General features: G+C 43.7%; 1 protein-coding gene across 1 annotated transcript in view; it reads left to right on the top strand.

Moving 5' to 3' along the window:
* The first annotated feature begins 762 nt into the window (after nucleotides 1-762).
* sema3aa (sema domain, immunoglobulin domain (Ig), short basic domain, secreted, (semaphorin) 3Aa) overlaps nucleotides 763-13,544 on the top strand; it is a 45,456-nt gene continuing 32,674 nt past the window's right edge. The window contains exon 1 of the mRNA XM_072673052.1: nucleotides 763-1,382. Within this exon, the coding sequence (XP_072529153.1) occupies nucleotides 1,271-1,382 (112 nt within the window). The 5' untranslated portion in view covers nucleotides 763-1,270. The remainder of the gene's footprint in view (nucleotides 1,383-13,544) is intronic.

The following is a 13,544-nucleotide window of genomic DNA, read 5'->3' as shown; positions in this document are numbered from 1 at the left end:
TTTAAAGCTGTGAGGAATCTCTACACAGACTGTAAGGCGAATGAAGAAGAATTTTAAAATCCCAGCTGGACGCATTTTTTTGGAGTTTAAAAAGAGGACATGTCTGGGCAACAAAATGTTACACATTATCCAAGAATTGTAAAGCAGCATTATGTAAAAATAGGTATTTTGTTGCTCGTGGGCTCCCCCTACAGCTGGGAAGTGTAATTTGGGCTTTGAGACAGTGCTAACAAACATGCTTTACACATATATTTCTGGACAAGCAGAGGGATAAAGAACCGTCACTGAAAGTGCAGAAAGCATGTGGACTGAGGCAGTCTGTAATATTACAGGATTTTACATGAATATGAGTCTATTCATGCACAGTTTTCGCAAGCTTTCTGCTTCACCAAAGTTACATAGTGCAGAAACCAGTGAGCTTTTGAGCCCAAAGCAGCAACGATAGAGGCGCTACTCTCCCTATTACAGGTCAGTGGAGCATCAACATCATTCTGAAGCTGCTATTTTAAGGTACAAATACTACATAATGTTGCTTTAATGCATCACGTTTTCCAGTGCAGAAAAAAACAGAAATGAACAATAAAACTATACCAGACTCACACAATCCAACCTGTGCAGTGGACTCTCTCGCCCCTACCTCTCCTTTCATTGTGCCGCTCACTAATTCACTCCCCTCCTCCGCCTTCAGCTGCTCTCCCACTCCCTCCCTCGCTCCCTCCCTCCTCCCCTCCCTTTCTCTTCTCTCGTGGATGGAGTAGGGCTCTCTCTCTCCCTCTCTTTTCCTCTCAGTCTGCCTGAGCTGTGGACAGGGCTGGAAGTGTGTATCCGAGTGTGTGTGAGAGTGTGTGTGAGTGTGTGCAGAGTGGGGGGAGGCTAAAGAGAAGAAGAGTGGAGTAGTAGCATTGCGGGATCCCTGCGAAAGTCTACCTCTTCCCCTGGACACAGCTTCCCACTCAGCACCTTCAGAGGCTGTAGAGACACAAAGCTCGAGAGGAGGAATACACCTTAACACCTATCACCCCATAAACCCAGCCCCCTGCCATACCCAGCCCAGGAACCACCTCAATGGAGCCATGTGAGCCCCCATCCCTGCCTGCCTTGCTGGGGATCTGATTGGGATTGGCTACTTTGGAGAAGCTCGCTGCTCAGGATCTCACTGTGATTGAGGAAGGACTGCAGAAATCTGCGCTTCACCCCAGAGGGAGGTGCTCTTTCCTGGCCATTCTGGGCTGTGAGCCCCTCCTGGGCTGGAGAGCAGCGCTCCAGCACCATGGATTACCTGATAGGGATAGTACTGCTGCTGTGTGGGGCGACACTGCCCGAGAGAGTGGCCCCGCAGCAGGGCAAGAGGAACGTGCCACGGCTCAGGCTGTCCTACAAGGGTAAGTTTGGCAAGCCGCTGCAGCCTGCTGGGAGACTAATAGGTTAGCCGCCTGGTAGAACTTGCTGTATATTCATTCTCTTGCTGTTTGGACTCTCCATCTATCCATCCATGTGCTTTCCTAGAACTTACTGTATATTCAGACATATTCTGTGCTCTCTTTCAGCAGCATTACGTTTCTGTTTCTGTACGTTTTTTTTTCACCCATTTTTTTGTACTTAATATTATCCTGGGTCTTTTGGAGATTCTGCATCTATTCTCTATTCTCTCTGCTTTCAATTACTCTTCATTCCGTATGTCACACTTTATGGTATTTTGAGATCTGTTATGAAGCATAAAAGTTAAGGGAACTGATGAAAAAGGAGTAATTAAAGAATCAGACATAGCAAGTACTTTTTTGTTTAAAATAAATACATTTTTACTGTAATTTATCTCTGTCTATCTATCTATCTATCTGTCTTTCTGTCTGTCTGTCTGTCTGATTACCTACCTATCTATCTATCTATCTATCTATCTATCTGTCTATCTATATATCTAACTGTGTCTATCATTTCAGATCCTCTATATACTTTCCTTGATGTTCTGTATATTTTTATCTCTCTGCATTTTCTCCTGTTTTAACTAGCTCCACTCTTTCATTTCTGTCTATTTTCTCTCCTTCTCTCCCTCTCTCTCTCTCTCCCTCTCTCCCTCTCTCTCCCTCTCTCTCCCTGCCGTATGATCATCTATTCTCATTTTGCTCTGGCAGATTGTTTCCATATGTTCAGGGAGGTCTGAGGGAAATGTAGCTGTGTGCGTTGGCTCTCGCTGGGCTCCTCCGCTGCACTGTCTGTCCCTCCAGTCTGAACCCTGTTGGTGCCCTGTTTTACGCACTTCAGACTGAGGGGCGTATCACACTTTAATGATCCTGAATGGGCGACCGGGGGTCTGGCGAGCAGTGGGGTTTTTTATCCCAAGCCTCAAAAATCTATTTTATGGCCATCTTTGGAGTTTATTGGTTATGCCTGAGCTTCACAGAGAGACAGAACACAGATTGACAAGCGCACACAGTCAAGTGCGAATGCAGCCTTAGTCGCACACTTACGGAAGAACCCTCATGAACTCATACCCCCCCTTATAAAGTATGCAGCTGAACTGGTAGAGTGCAGTGTGAGAAATGCTGGTGGTTATAGGTTCGAATCCAACTATACATACAGTACATATATATATTGCTTTTATTTTATTTTTGACTGTATTTCTTTTGATTTATTTGAAGAAAATACATACTAAATACGTTGACACATAGAAATCTAAAGCCCTGACCTGCGTTCACTGCCGCACCGATATGGCCCCTCTGCAAAAGCACTGCTGTTCAATGTGTGAATGGTGGCGGCGGTGGTAAACATGTTATTCTCTGGACAGAGTGTTATTTTGCGTGGCGACTGTGGAGAACCCCAGTCTAGAGCGGCTTTTTTGTGAGCCAAGGCTTTTTATCTCCCACGGAAATGAGCAGCAGCATTTTTAAAATATTTTTGGCCGTTTGGCTTTTAATGTCAGCTAGGCGAGCTGCTGTGGTTCTTTGTCCAGAAACATGACCAAAAGTATACGGCTTGATGTGCGGCGGTGCTCTGTTCCTCTCTTTCTCTCTTGCTCTCTCTCTCCCTGTCTCTCTTTCATTCTCTCTCATTCTCTTGATGCATAAAAGCTGATGTTGGTGGCTATATGTGTTCCGGTGTTTGTGTTGATTGTAAGGTTAGTGCGAGGGACAGATTTACTCCAGTGGGGCCATTAAAACACCCTCTCATTTCTTTTATAGATGGAGGGAGCTATTTCGGTCCTAGAGCGTGTCGTCTGAAATACTTGCGAAAAACGTGAAAAGAGAGGGCGTGAGAATCCACACATACACACACACACACACAAGTGCCCGCCATGCATACACACTCAGACATTTGCCTAAAATCTGAGTTATATTAAGAAAAGGCCCAAAAACCATTCGAAGTTCACTGGTTTGAGGTATGGGCTTTGTCAGTTATGCGTTTTAGCAGCATGTGCTGTTTTCTTTAATATGAACAAGGTGCCGGCCCACCTGTAGCCAATCACCAGCTTCTCTGGGTTAATTCCACTGTACTAGGATGGCCCACGGCATCGCAGGGAACAAGGACCCACTCTGTGTCATGGAAGTGGTGGCTTTCTAACACACTTCACATTTGTGTGTTGTGCTCCTCCTTCCCGCTCTTCTCTGATATGACGCAGGAGGGGGGTGACGTGATTGACAGATAGCTTCACACATTGAGAGTCTAGCACTGTGATTCCAGCAGAAGTGCTTAAATGGTGCTACACTGTTCACAGTGTTTCGGGCGTCAAAACATGTCAAACTGTCTCCTGGCGGGGAAAAAAAGGAAAATACACTTCAGCACCATGTACTGTACAAAGAGACTCTGTCTGTGCGTGTGTGTGAGTGTGTGTGAGAGTGTGAGAGAGAAAGAGAAAGAGAGAGCGTCTGAACCAGAGAAAGTGTGTCTGAATGTGTTTTTGGCCAGCAAAGCGTGTGAGAATAGAGACAAGCTAAGATAATTAGACACCTGGCCATGGTGATAGAGCCATGTGTGTGTGTGTGTGTGTGTGTGTGTGTGTGTGAGAGAGAGAGAGAGAGAGAGAGAGAGAGAGAGAGAGAGAGAGAGAGAGAGAGAGAGAAAGAGAAGGAATGGTCCACAGGTGTTTGATGGCTCTTTTGATGCCTTACTGAGTGACAGATCGGCGTGCACACCCACACATTGTCTGAGCCTCGGAAAGAGAGAGACAGAGGGAACGAGAGACAGATAGGGATGAAGAGACAGAGGAAGAGAGAAAGAGACAGAGACAGCTTTAATGAAAGGAGCTGGCAGACAGTAGTTGGCCAGGCGAGGCGGGTCGTTAAGTGAAGTGTCATTCATTCTCACTCCCCCTGTGAATGCAGCATAGTAATTAAGCCAAATAAACACGCAGAGTTGCTCTCAAGGGACGTACTCTCAAGCTAGCATGTGAAGAACACTCTCTCCAGGGAGGGCACACACACTTACAGTCATACACACACACACACACACACACACACACACTCACAGATACACTATATGTCTTGTATATGTATATGTTTGTGGAGACCCTTCTAGTGAATGTATTGAGCTGCTTTAAGTTGCACCCACTGCTGATAGCGATGTGCAAATGCACACACAGCTTGTCTAGTCCCTGTAGAGAATTATTATCAATAGTGTAGGAGACTTTCTGGAGCAGATAAACATGAACCAAGCATTAGGAACCTAGCACCATGTCTAATGCCAGAAGGGCAGAGGGATATAAAGCCCTCCAGTATTGAGCTGTGGAGCAGTGGAACTGTGTTCTCTGGAATACTTTAAGGATGAGTAGGTGAGTTGGGGATGAGTCGGCGTGGTGATCATCCAGCATCCTGACCTCACAAATGCTTTTGTCTCACTGAATGAAATAAAATCCTTACAGCCACCTTCGAAATCCAGAATCTAAAAGAAAGCCTTCTTCCCTGGAGAGACAGGCACTATCTCTACTTGTACGCAGCAAAATGAATAAGCACGTGTCCCAATACTTTTGTCTATACAGTGTATATCACAACAGGCAGTTTAAGAAATAGTCCAGTCAGAAATATACCTAATATTGCTAACAATGAATGAAAGTGAATAGCATGTGCTAGCAAGTAGCATTACCCAATTTGAGACATGCAGGTAGAACTTTTCGCTCATCATCAGCCCCTAGCATGATAGGTCGAGCTGTTGGTTTAAAACACAGCCCTGTTCCCTAGAGAAAGACCCGTCAAACAATCCGGAGAGATTCTCTGCCTGATGTAGGGTGCAGTTGTTAAGCGATTGCTAGAGTGATAGATTCCCCTCTCAGTCTCCCGGCCCTGTAATTATACTGCCAGCCATCTCTTCACTTTGCCTTCCTGTCGGCTGTGGCTGAAAATTGCTCCTGTCAGCGCTATTGCCACATTGAGCTTGTCTGTCTGCTGGCTTGTAGACCTGCGCGAGAGGGGACAAGGCCCAGACTTCGCCAAAAGGCCTGAATTTTAAAAATATTAAGAGTAAAGAATGTCTGTCCGTACTTTGTCACTTTTTGAAAAAAATTTAAATAGATAGAAATAATGTCATCAGACTTTAATGAAAAGTTATTGCTGTGTTTAACAAACAGAAATAAAGATGTGTACAGAATGGAAATTTGATGCAAATACATAAATTTAACATAAATAATGTCGTTAATGATGTAATTACATAACTACATTTCTGTAAATCCACCAAAATGACTGTCAGACCTTTATACATCTCACACGAATACAGCCACAAAAAGCTCCTCTTCACGAGTGGCTGAGGTGGAGCAGGCCAGAGCCTGTGAAAACAGTGCCCCCTGCAGGCAGCTTGGTGCGTGTGCAGCACTCTGAGAAAAAGGCCGATCCCGTTGCTGATCCCTGGCGAAACAACAGCGTGCATCGAGGAGTTTAAAGAGCTCGTGAAACAACCTGATAATTACTCACTGCAGGGTAATTACCAGGGCCTCCCGTCTCATTACCCTGCCCCGCGGCCTCCTGGGATTGATTGGGATGGGTGGCACCGGGACGGGGGAGAGACTGCGAGTCGTCGGAATTCGGCCTAAATCTTCCGAAATAGATGCTCCGCGCCGAACCGCACTGGACGTGGTCTAGAGCAAGCCTGTAATAGCCACTGCCCGCTTGTTGTCGGTGGGAAGTGCCAGATGGCAACGTGCCAGAGCTCTGGGTTGGATGGGAATGATTATACGAGGAGACATGTCTGCTGTTCTCTCTCTCTCTCTCGTTCTCTCTCTCATCCTCTCACTCTCTCCCGCTCACTCTTCCCGATCTGTTCACAGCTCTGGCCCTGTCTTAACCACTAACCCACAGCAGTTAACTATAGCTGCTCCCTCTCTCTGTCTCTCATCCTCTCTCTCTCTCTCTCTCTCTCTGTTCTATCTCTCTTGCTCTTCCTATCTATTACTTTCTCTCAGCCTGTAAGATCTCTCTACGCTCTTTATCTTCTCTCTCCAAATAGCCTTGTATCAAAATTGCAGGTCCCCTAAAGTTCAGTGCAGCAATTGTACTGAGTGCCTCCGTTTTGCTGTGAAAGTGCCAGTTCTCTTCTTCTTCTTCAAGGGTTCTTCATACACCTTTTCACTGAGTATTTGTTCTAGATTTAGTTCAACACACATTTTGTCTAAAGTTCTTCCTCCATGAAGAACAGATATGGTATGATGCAAGGCTCTTGCTCAAATCCAGTCCTGGAGGTCTCACATAGTTTGGTGGCTTTCCTTAAGCTCACCTACTAAAGCTGGCAATAAAACTATGAGTTGCTCCAGGTGTGTTTGAGCAGGGAAATCCTCAAACTGTGCTGGGTGCTGGCCCTCCAGGACTGGATCTGAAGAACCCTGGTGAAGGATTTACAGTTGCTGTTGTCAGTAAACCTCTGAAGAAGTATCTCAGATACTGTAGCGTCAAAGGAGAAGGCAAAAGCGTTGTTATCTTTAACTGGAAGCTAAATTAAGCTTTTTACTTAGAGAAACTACTGACCATTTCTATTATTCATTCATCATGAAATAACCAATAATGCATAAGTTTTGATATCCCATATAGGTTACATAGTAGTTAGTGGGTCCAGTGTGATGAGAAATAATGCACCTGCCCCTCAAAGCCTCTCGCAGTCTCCATAGAAAAGCATTTTTGGATGAACTGGATTCTGTGTTTGGCTGTGTGTTTGCATGTGTGTGCAAATTCAGGCAACTGAAGAAATTTTGAGACCCATCCCAGTGCAACTAGGAGGAAGCCTAAGGCCTGCCCTTCGTTCTAAGCTATAACAGCCCTCTAGTCAAAGCCACATGTTTGACCACAGACATTCTCCCTGTAGCATCCCATCCATGAGTGATGCTGACATTGTCCAAATCTGCTGTTCTCACACCAGCTGCTCCCTCTTGCTCTCTCTCTCTCCCTCTCTCTCTCTCTTCTCTCTCACACGCACTCTCTCTCGGTGGGAGTTAGTGTATAATCTAGGACAGTAAAGGAGGAAAGTTGGATTTTGCTTCGGCAGTGTCTGTGGCTATAGGGCTGCCTCGAGCAGTCTCTGTGGTTAACCTGGCATATCCAGAGCACATTTAGAAGTAATTAAACACATCCACACACTCTCCCCTCACACTGCGCCAGAATGCGGCGCAGTAACATGCAAGCACTGTCTCAGAGACACAAGCTCAACCACACTCTTAAAAAGAAACATGCCAAAAAAAGGACTCCTTGGGACGATGCCGTAGAAGCACTGCTGTAGGTTCACTAAATGAACCTTAATCAGAGATTAAGGTTTTATCAACATCCACATAATTTACAGGTTGTATGACGATTAGAAGTTTATCCTGGAATTCTACAATTTCAGAACCGGTGGCCATTCTGGTGGCACAATGGAAATCAACTGGTTGGATTGGATCAGGCCTGTTGCCAGATGAGTTAGTGTATGTTCATGTTCCACACAGTCCCACAAAAGAGATTGGTGTTTAGAATTAATGCTTTCTATGTGTTACCTTGATGATAATTGCTGCATAAAGAATGCACAATGCTTTCTGTCTTGCTGTCTTGATGGATACACTATGTTTTTATTTGCTAGCGAGTGTGCAATGAGATTATTTAGAGCACAGTCTGTTCAACACTTATTATTGTTTTTCTTTTCAATCCAAATAATGATAAAACTCAAGCGAAATGTGAATTATATTCATCTTCATGAATATTTTTGGCTAAATATAAGTAAATGCAACATCAGTGAGACATCAAACTATTAAACAATGAAAGCAGATTAAACAGCAGAGATGGCAGACATTCTGGGTACTGCTAAAAAAGAATAAAAGTGACTGCTTACACCAAAACCTTTGTTTACGGGCAGAAACGTCTAAACATATACACTCTCTGCCTCACACAAACACCTGGTGTAAACTTTCTGCTGCTGCAAAATCAACCAAAGCATGGAGCAGGATGTCCGTTTCGACTATAGCTACAGCCGCCTTGAACCGTTTGTGATTTCATTCGTTTATCTCCTGGCAAGCATACTTGAGGTCTACCCATTGATTGCACCGTTGACTGGAGACACTTAGCTAAGCCATAAATCACTGCTATTCATGGAAACTGCGCCTTCTGATTCCGACAAGCGAGCGGGCGTCTATCTACCATGCTGATTCTGTTTCCTGTTGGTGTCACTGGACGTCAAATGACCCCACGGGTGTCCACTTTCAGTCAGACGCCTGTCACAAGCTGTCTGTCAAAACGCGCTCAGCCGAGCGTGCGCTCTCATAGGCCAACGTCCAGCTCCGTTGCTGAGGCAACCAACATAAACCTATGGCCAGCTGTGCGCAAGCAGAGTGAGGCAAAGCTAGAGCTGCACTGGCTTTCTTAGCAGCAGTGTGAAACTGGAAATTTAACTGCATCAGTTTTGGAATGATACACTCCCAGAAAATAGGGTTCTACAAAGTAACCAGAAAAAAAGGTAGTGGAACCATTTTTGATGCTATAGAAGACCATTTGTATAATATAATTTAAAGAACCATATAAATGAGTTCATCTATCATAGAGAAGAACTCCAAGGATTATTACACATTAAGGTGTATTACTCTGTAGCTACAGGGACTTCTGTATAAACCGGTGGGGCTATTCTTTGGTAATAAAAGTTTGTAATAACACTTTCGGCCAGCTGCCAGTCCATAGGCTGTTTAAGGCATTTGGCTGACAGTTTTATCCAGAGGGACTTACATTTGAGTCATGTTACACAGGAAGATGACTGCTGTGTTAGGAGTCTTGCCCAAATATTCTTATTGATGCATAGGTTTCGTGGTCATCCTGGTGGGGAACTGAACCCAATGCTGCCACAGGGAAGGCTGTGTTGTTTCCCACTACACTACATCAATCAGTACTGTCCGGATGGTTCATGTGTCATGGTTCTATACATAACCATTACCCTTCCATCTTTCTGGTGTGAATACAAAACTAATTAGAAACATTTATAATATATAAACATTGTTTTCACATCATTTGAATCAGCTTGAATCAGTTGTTGTTTACGTTGAGTCTAAAACAGAAATGCTCCAAAATCTTGCAAGGTTTGTTTTATATCCTGTAAAGTTGTTATATTGGAGAAACAAGGTTTTAGCATAACAATGACGACATATTGTGTATCGCAGGGGTGCTGTGTGGGGTGTGGGTGGATAGGGGGGTTAGGTCCCTAAAATGTATTAATCATGCAGTTTGGCAGAATTGTTGAGTTATGGGGCCCAATGTAATTTCTTCTCTTAGAGCCTAAAATCCCTGGCAGCGTCCCTGGTGTAAAGTAACACTTTTACCTTAGTGGGTGTACAAAGGGTAGGGTTTTAGTGGATGTGGATATAGTGGATTCATAGTTGGGACAAAACCACAAAAAGAGGAATTCAAACTGAGTTTGAAATTGATATAAACAATGTGTTTTCTGCCTGCAAGCCCACAACCCCACCACACAATCCACAATGCAAAATATGAAGCTCCCGAGTTGTTTCTCCAATCCCAATGACAAACACAATTAAGGAAAAGGTTCCAAACCCAACAGATGTCCATAGATCTCTAAAAATATCTGAATGTCGGAATCTGATCAGGCTGTTATGGTGAATTGGCTTACCCAGTGTCAACACAATACTGGGAAAAGTCAAATAGATGGTCCAAATAGTCCAACGTTACTCATGCAACCAAACAAGTGCAAATTGTAGGCTGATTATTTTATTATTTATTAAAAAAAATTTAGTTACCGAAATTTATTTATAAACAGATTTAACTCTCTGTTATTTTGTAATTTTACAAATGTTAGCGTTAGAATAATGTCAATAATGTTAGCCCAGAAATCCATTAGGCAAGGCATTCTCATGATAAGGTAAAAGTTTTCATATTATATTTCCATTATTATTATAGTTCAAATTGTTTGTTTCATTTTAGTTTTCAAGATAAGTAAGTTTTAGAGAAGTAATTTAAATTCAATTAAGAGGAGAGGCAAGGTTGATCATGCTGAAACTTGAGATCTTATGTTACACTTAATCATTTCCTACAAATCACAATCAAACTGAATCATGAGGAAGTCTAAGATTTCCTGATTCACTGAACCGTTTCCTAAGAAAACGCTAATCAAATTGTGGTGAAATCTCTGATTTCACGACAGACTGAATCATTTCCTAAAGAATCAGAATCAAACCAAGTCCCTATAAGATCAAAGACAGATTTACACCCCAATTCCCAAGGTTTAGAGTAACATTCAAAACAGCATGTTAGCCAAAGCTCCAAAATTCCAAACGCCCTGGCAGCCTCCGGCATTCGGTGTGAGCTGGTCTGCTGGCGTGGCAGCCCCGAACAAAACCGCACCACACACTCAGTGCTCCGGCGAGCGGTGGAGAGGAAGCAGGCAGAGATGGGGGCCAAAACCATGTCAGGCACAGACACGTGGTCTGAAGCACGCCATTGTTCAGGCTTAAATAAACAGGTAGCGCCCAAAACCATCTGAAACACTTTTTATTCCATTTTTTTCCAGCCTTAGCGAGCAGACACAGAGGAGCCCTAACACACACAGTACACAGAAGTGGATATAGGCATTTTTGATTGATTAGAAATGAAATACAATACGCTTCTGGAGTGTGTTTACTGTAATGCTTCTTTCTTGCATTGCACATGTTAGTGTTGCTCATTGTACTTGAAAACAGCAAGGTATGTCTGATGATTTGTTGGCCTGAAACAAACTGCAGAGCATTGAGAATGTTAAGCCTCTTTCACACTGGGACACGGGGCTCTGAGTGGCACAGCCGGCTAAAGATCTCTGGGTACTTCTTGCCGAGGCGACATTCGCCTGGCTTCAGCGCACAAAATGACGTAATTGCAGAAAGAGCGAACAGCTGACAGCTGAGTGAACAAAGCATGTGATTGGTTGTTTGCTACAGAGGCGGTACCTCTGAATTAGTCATGGAAATGGTCATAAAGTGAGATACAGGAGCACTGACACACGGCAGCCAAAATGAAAACTCGTAAGCTTCGTTTAGCTGAAAGTACACCAAGGCCTAAAGTGCTGGTGCTATCGCCTGTGATGCCACAGCCATCTGTGGTCAGGAGTCCCAGAGAGCATAACTGGCCTCATTTTCCCTCATCACTCAGTGAAATGCTAGCCAGCACAGGGGTCTATTAGCTGATGTAACAGAACTGGCAGTTAGTGTTCTCCTCCAAACATGTTCAGATGCCCAATAAGGTGAGTTAGCGGCAGTTCGAAAAGATGGGATTCTATGGCCTTATGTGCCCTGAATGAAGGAAATGCTAGACTTCACCCTCCAAGCACTGATACCATCATGTGATGGGGGAGTCCTAGCTACTGGGTAGGATAGAAAAGCTGACAAGGGAAAGCTGGGTCACTTTTGCCTGTAATGTCAGGCTTTGCGTCATATGCAGCAGTTATATGGTAATTTCCCATGATGCATGTTTAAATACTTGCTGTAAAGTCCCGCTAAATGAGACACAGCATCCATAACATGCATATCCAACCAATATTGCAGCTTTTTATTGCACTAAACTAAAAAATCTAAAAAGTGTCACACAGTTGTTCTGCTTTATGCTGCACTGCTGTTATGCAGAAGTGGCCAAACACACAAGCAGTAGAGTAGATATTTGCCTCTTCCAAGTGTTCTCAGAGTATAAAACACACTGTACTGAAACTAAAGCATAGCAGGAATGTTCCTTTTTGCTGGATGTCATCTAGAAGTCACATCATGTCCAGAATCACTGGTGTATTGGTGTAACAAAATTGTGATTTTGATGTTTTGATGCTAATTCTGGCTCAGGAGTTCAATCAGGAGTTCACACTGAACCCCTCAGGAAAAGTGCATGTGTGAAAAAGGCTTTTTAAACACTGACTTAATGGAGATGCATTGGTTTGTAGGGAGAGAGAAAAATACAGTCTGTAAAGCACATATCTTAATAGCAGTTTTTGGAGCAGTGCCATAGAACAACCATTCAGCAGATGACTTTTTAAACAAACAGTTTTGTAGATGAGATGCATGAAGAACTTTACTTAAACTCTTTAAATTCACAAGCTTATTGCATCATGAGGCTAAGAATTTAGAAGAGGAGTTAATATTACGTTCTGTAGGTTAGGAATAGGAGGTTAGGCCTACCTCAGGATCTAGGACATGTACATATAAGAACTGAGGATTGTTCAGTTTTGTGTATACAGTGTGTGAGCATGTGTGAGAAAGAGAAAGAGACACAGAGAGAGATAGAGAGATAGAGAGAGAGAGAGAGAGAGAGAAAGCTAGATTAATCACAGTCCATTTGAGAGCTACCTCTTGTGATGACCTTGCCAAGGGCAGCTTTTTCGGAAAGAATGCCTCTCTCTCAGAGTTCAAGCAGCAGCCGCTCAGTGTTAGCAAGAGGACTCTTCAGTTCCCACAGCCAACACGTCTGACGCCAACCTAACAGGAGGAGATAGCCTACTGTGAGGAAGAGGCAATGAAGAAGAAGAGAGAAACAGACAGAAGAATAAAAGGATTCTACCATTAAAATGAAAGGGATCAAAAAGGAAAGCTGGTGTAATCTAGGTTACTAGCACCGCTCAGTTCCCACAGTCAGAAGCAGAAGCAGGCTAACACTAGGTTTAGGTTTACATCCAGCAATGGCAGCATGCAGCTATGAAACGTTACCATGGTCTTCTATGTCTTTGTGATTATGAAAAAAAAGCCAGCATCACCAAGAAGAAACCTTAGTTTCTGATTAAAGACTCGGCTTGTGATGAGCTCTCAGCTCAGTTTGATTACCTGCTTTTATTAGACGCTGATCTAACCCATTGCTCTCTGATGATCTAAATGACATCACATACTGTCATCTTCCTGTGCTGTGCAGTGTGTTCTGAAGACCACTAGTGGTCTATTTGTGCTAAAAACATATGAACAAGTGCTTGTTTCATTTTATGGATCATTTGGGGGGGTGTTTGCTCATTCACTGGCCTTTGCACATTCATTCCTGCACCATTGCTTTGCAAACGCTTGAAGACGGTCGCTAGTTCTTTTATGTCTCGGACCAGGGGTCCCTAATCTTATCCACAGAGGGCCAATGTGTCTGCAGCTGTAGTTATATGAGATGTGCTCCTGCTTG

Source organism: Salminus brasiliensis, chromosome 2, assembly GCF_030463535.1.
Source record: "Salminus brasiliensis chromosome 2, fSalBra1.hap2, whole genome shotgun sequence".
Lineage (NCBI taxonomy): Eukaryota > Metazoa > Chordata > Actinopteri > Characiformes > Bryconidae > Salminus > Salminus brasiliensis.
This window is presented reverse-complemented; position numbering and strand designations above follow the sequence as displayed.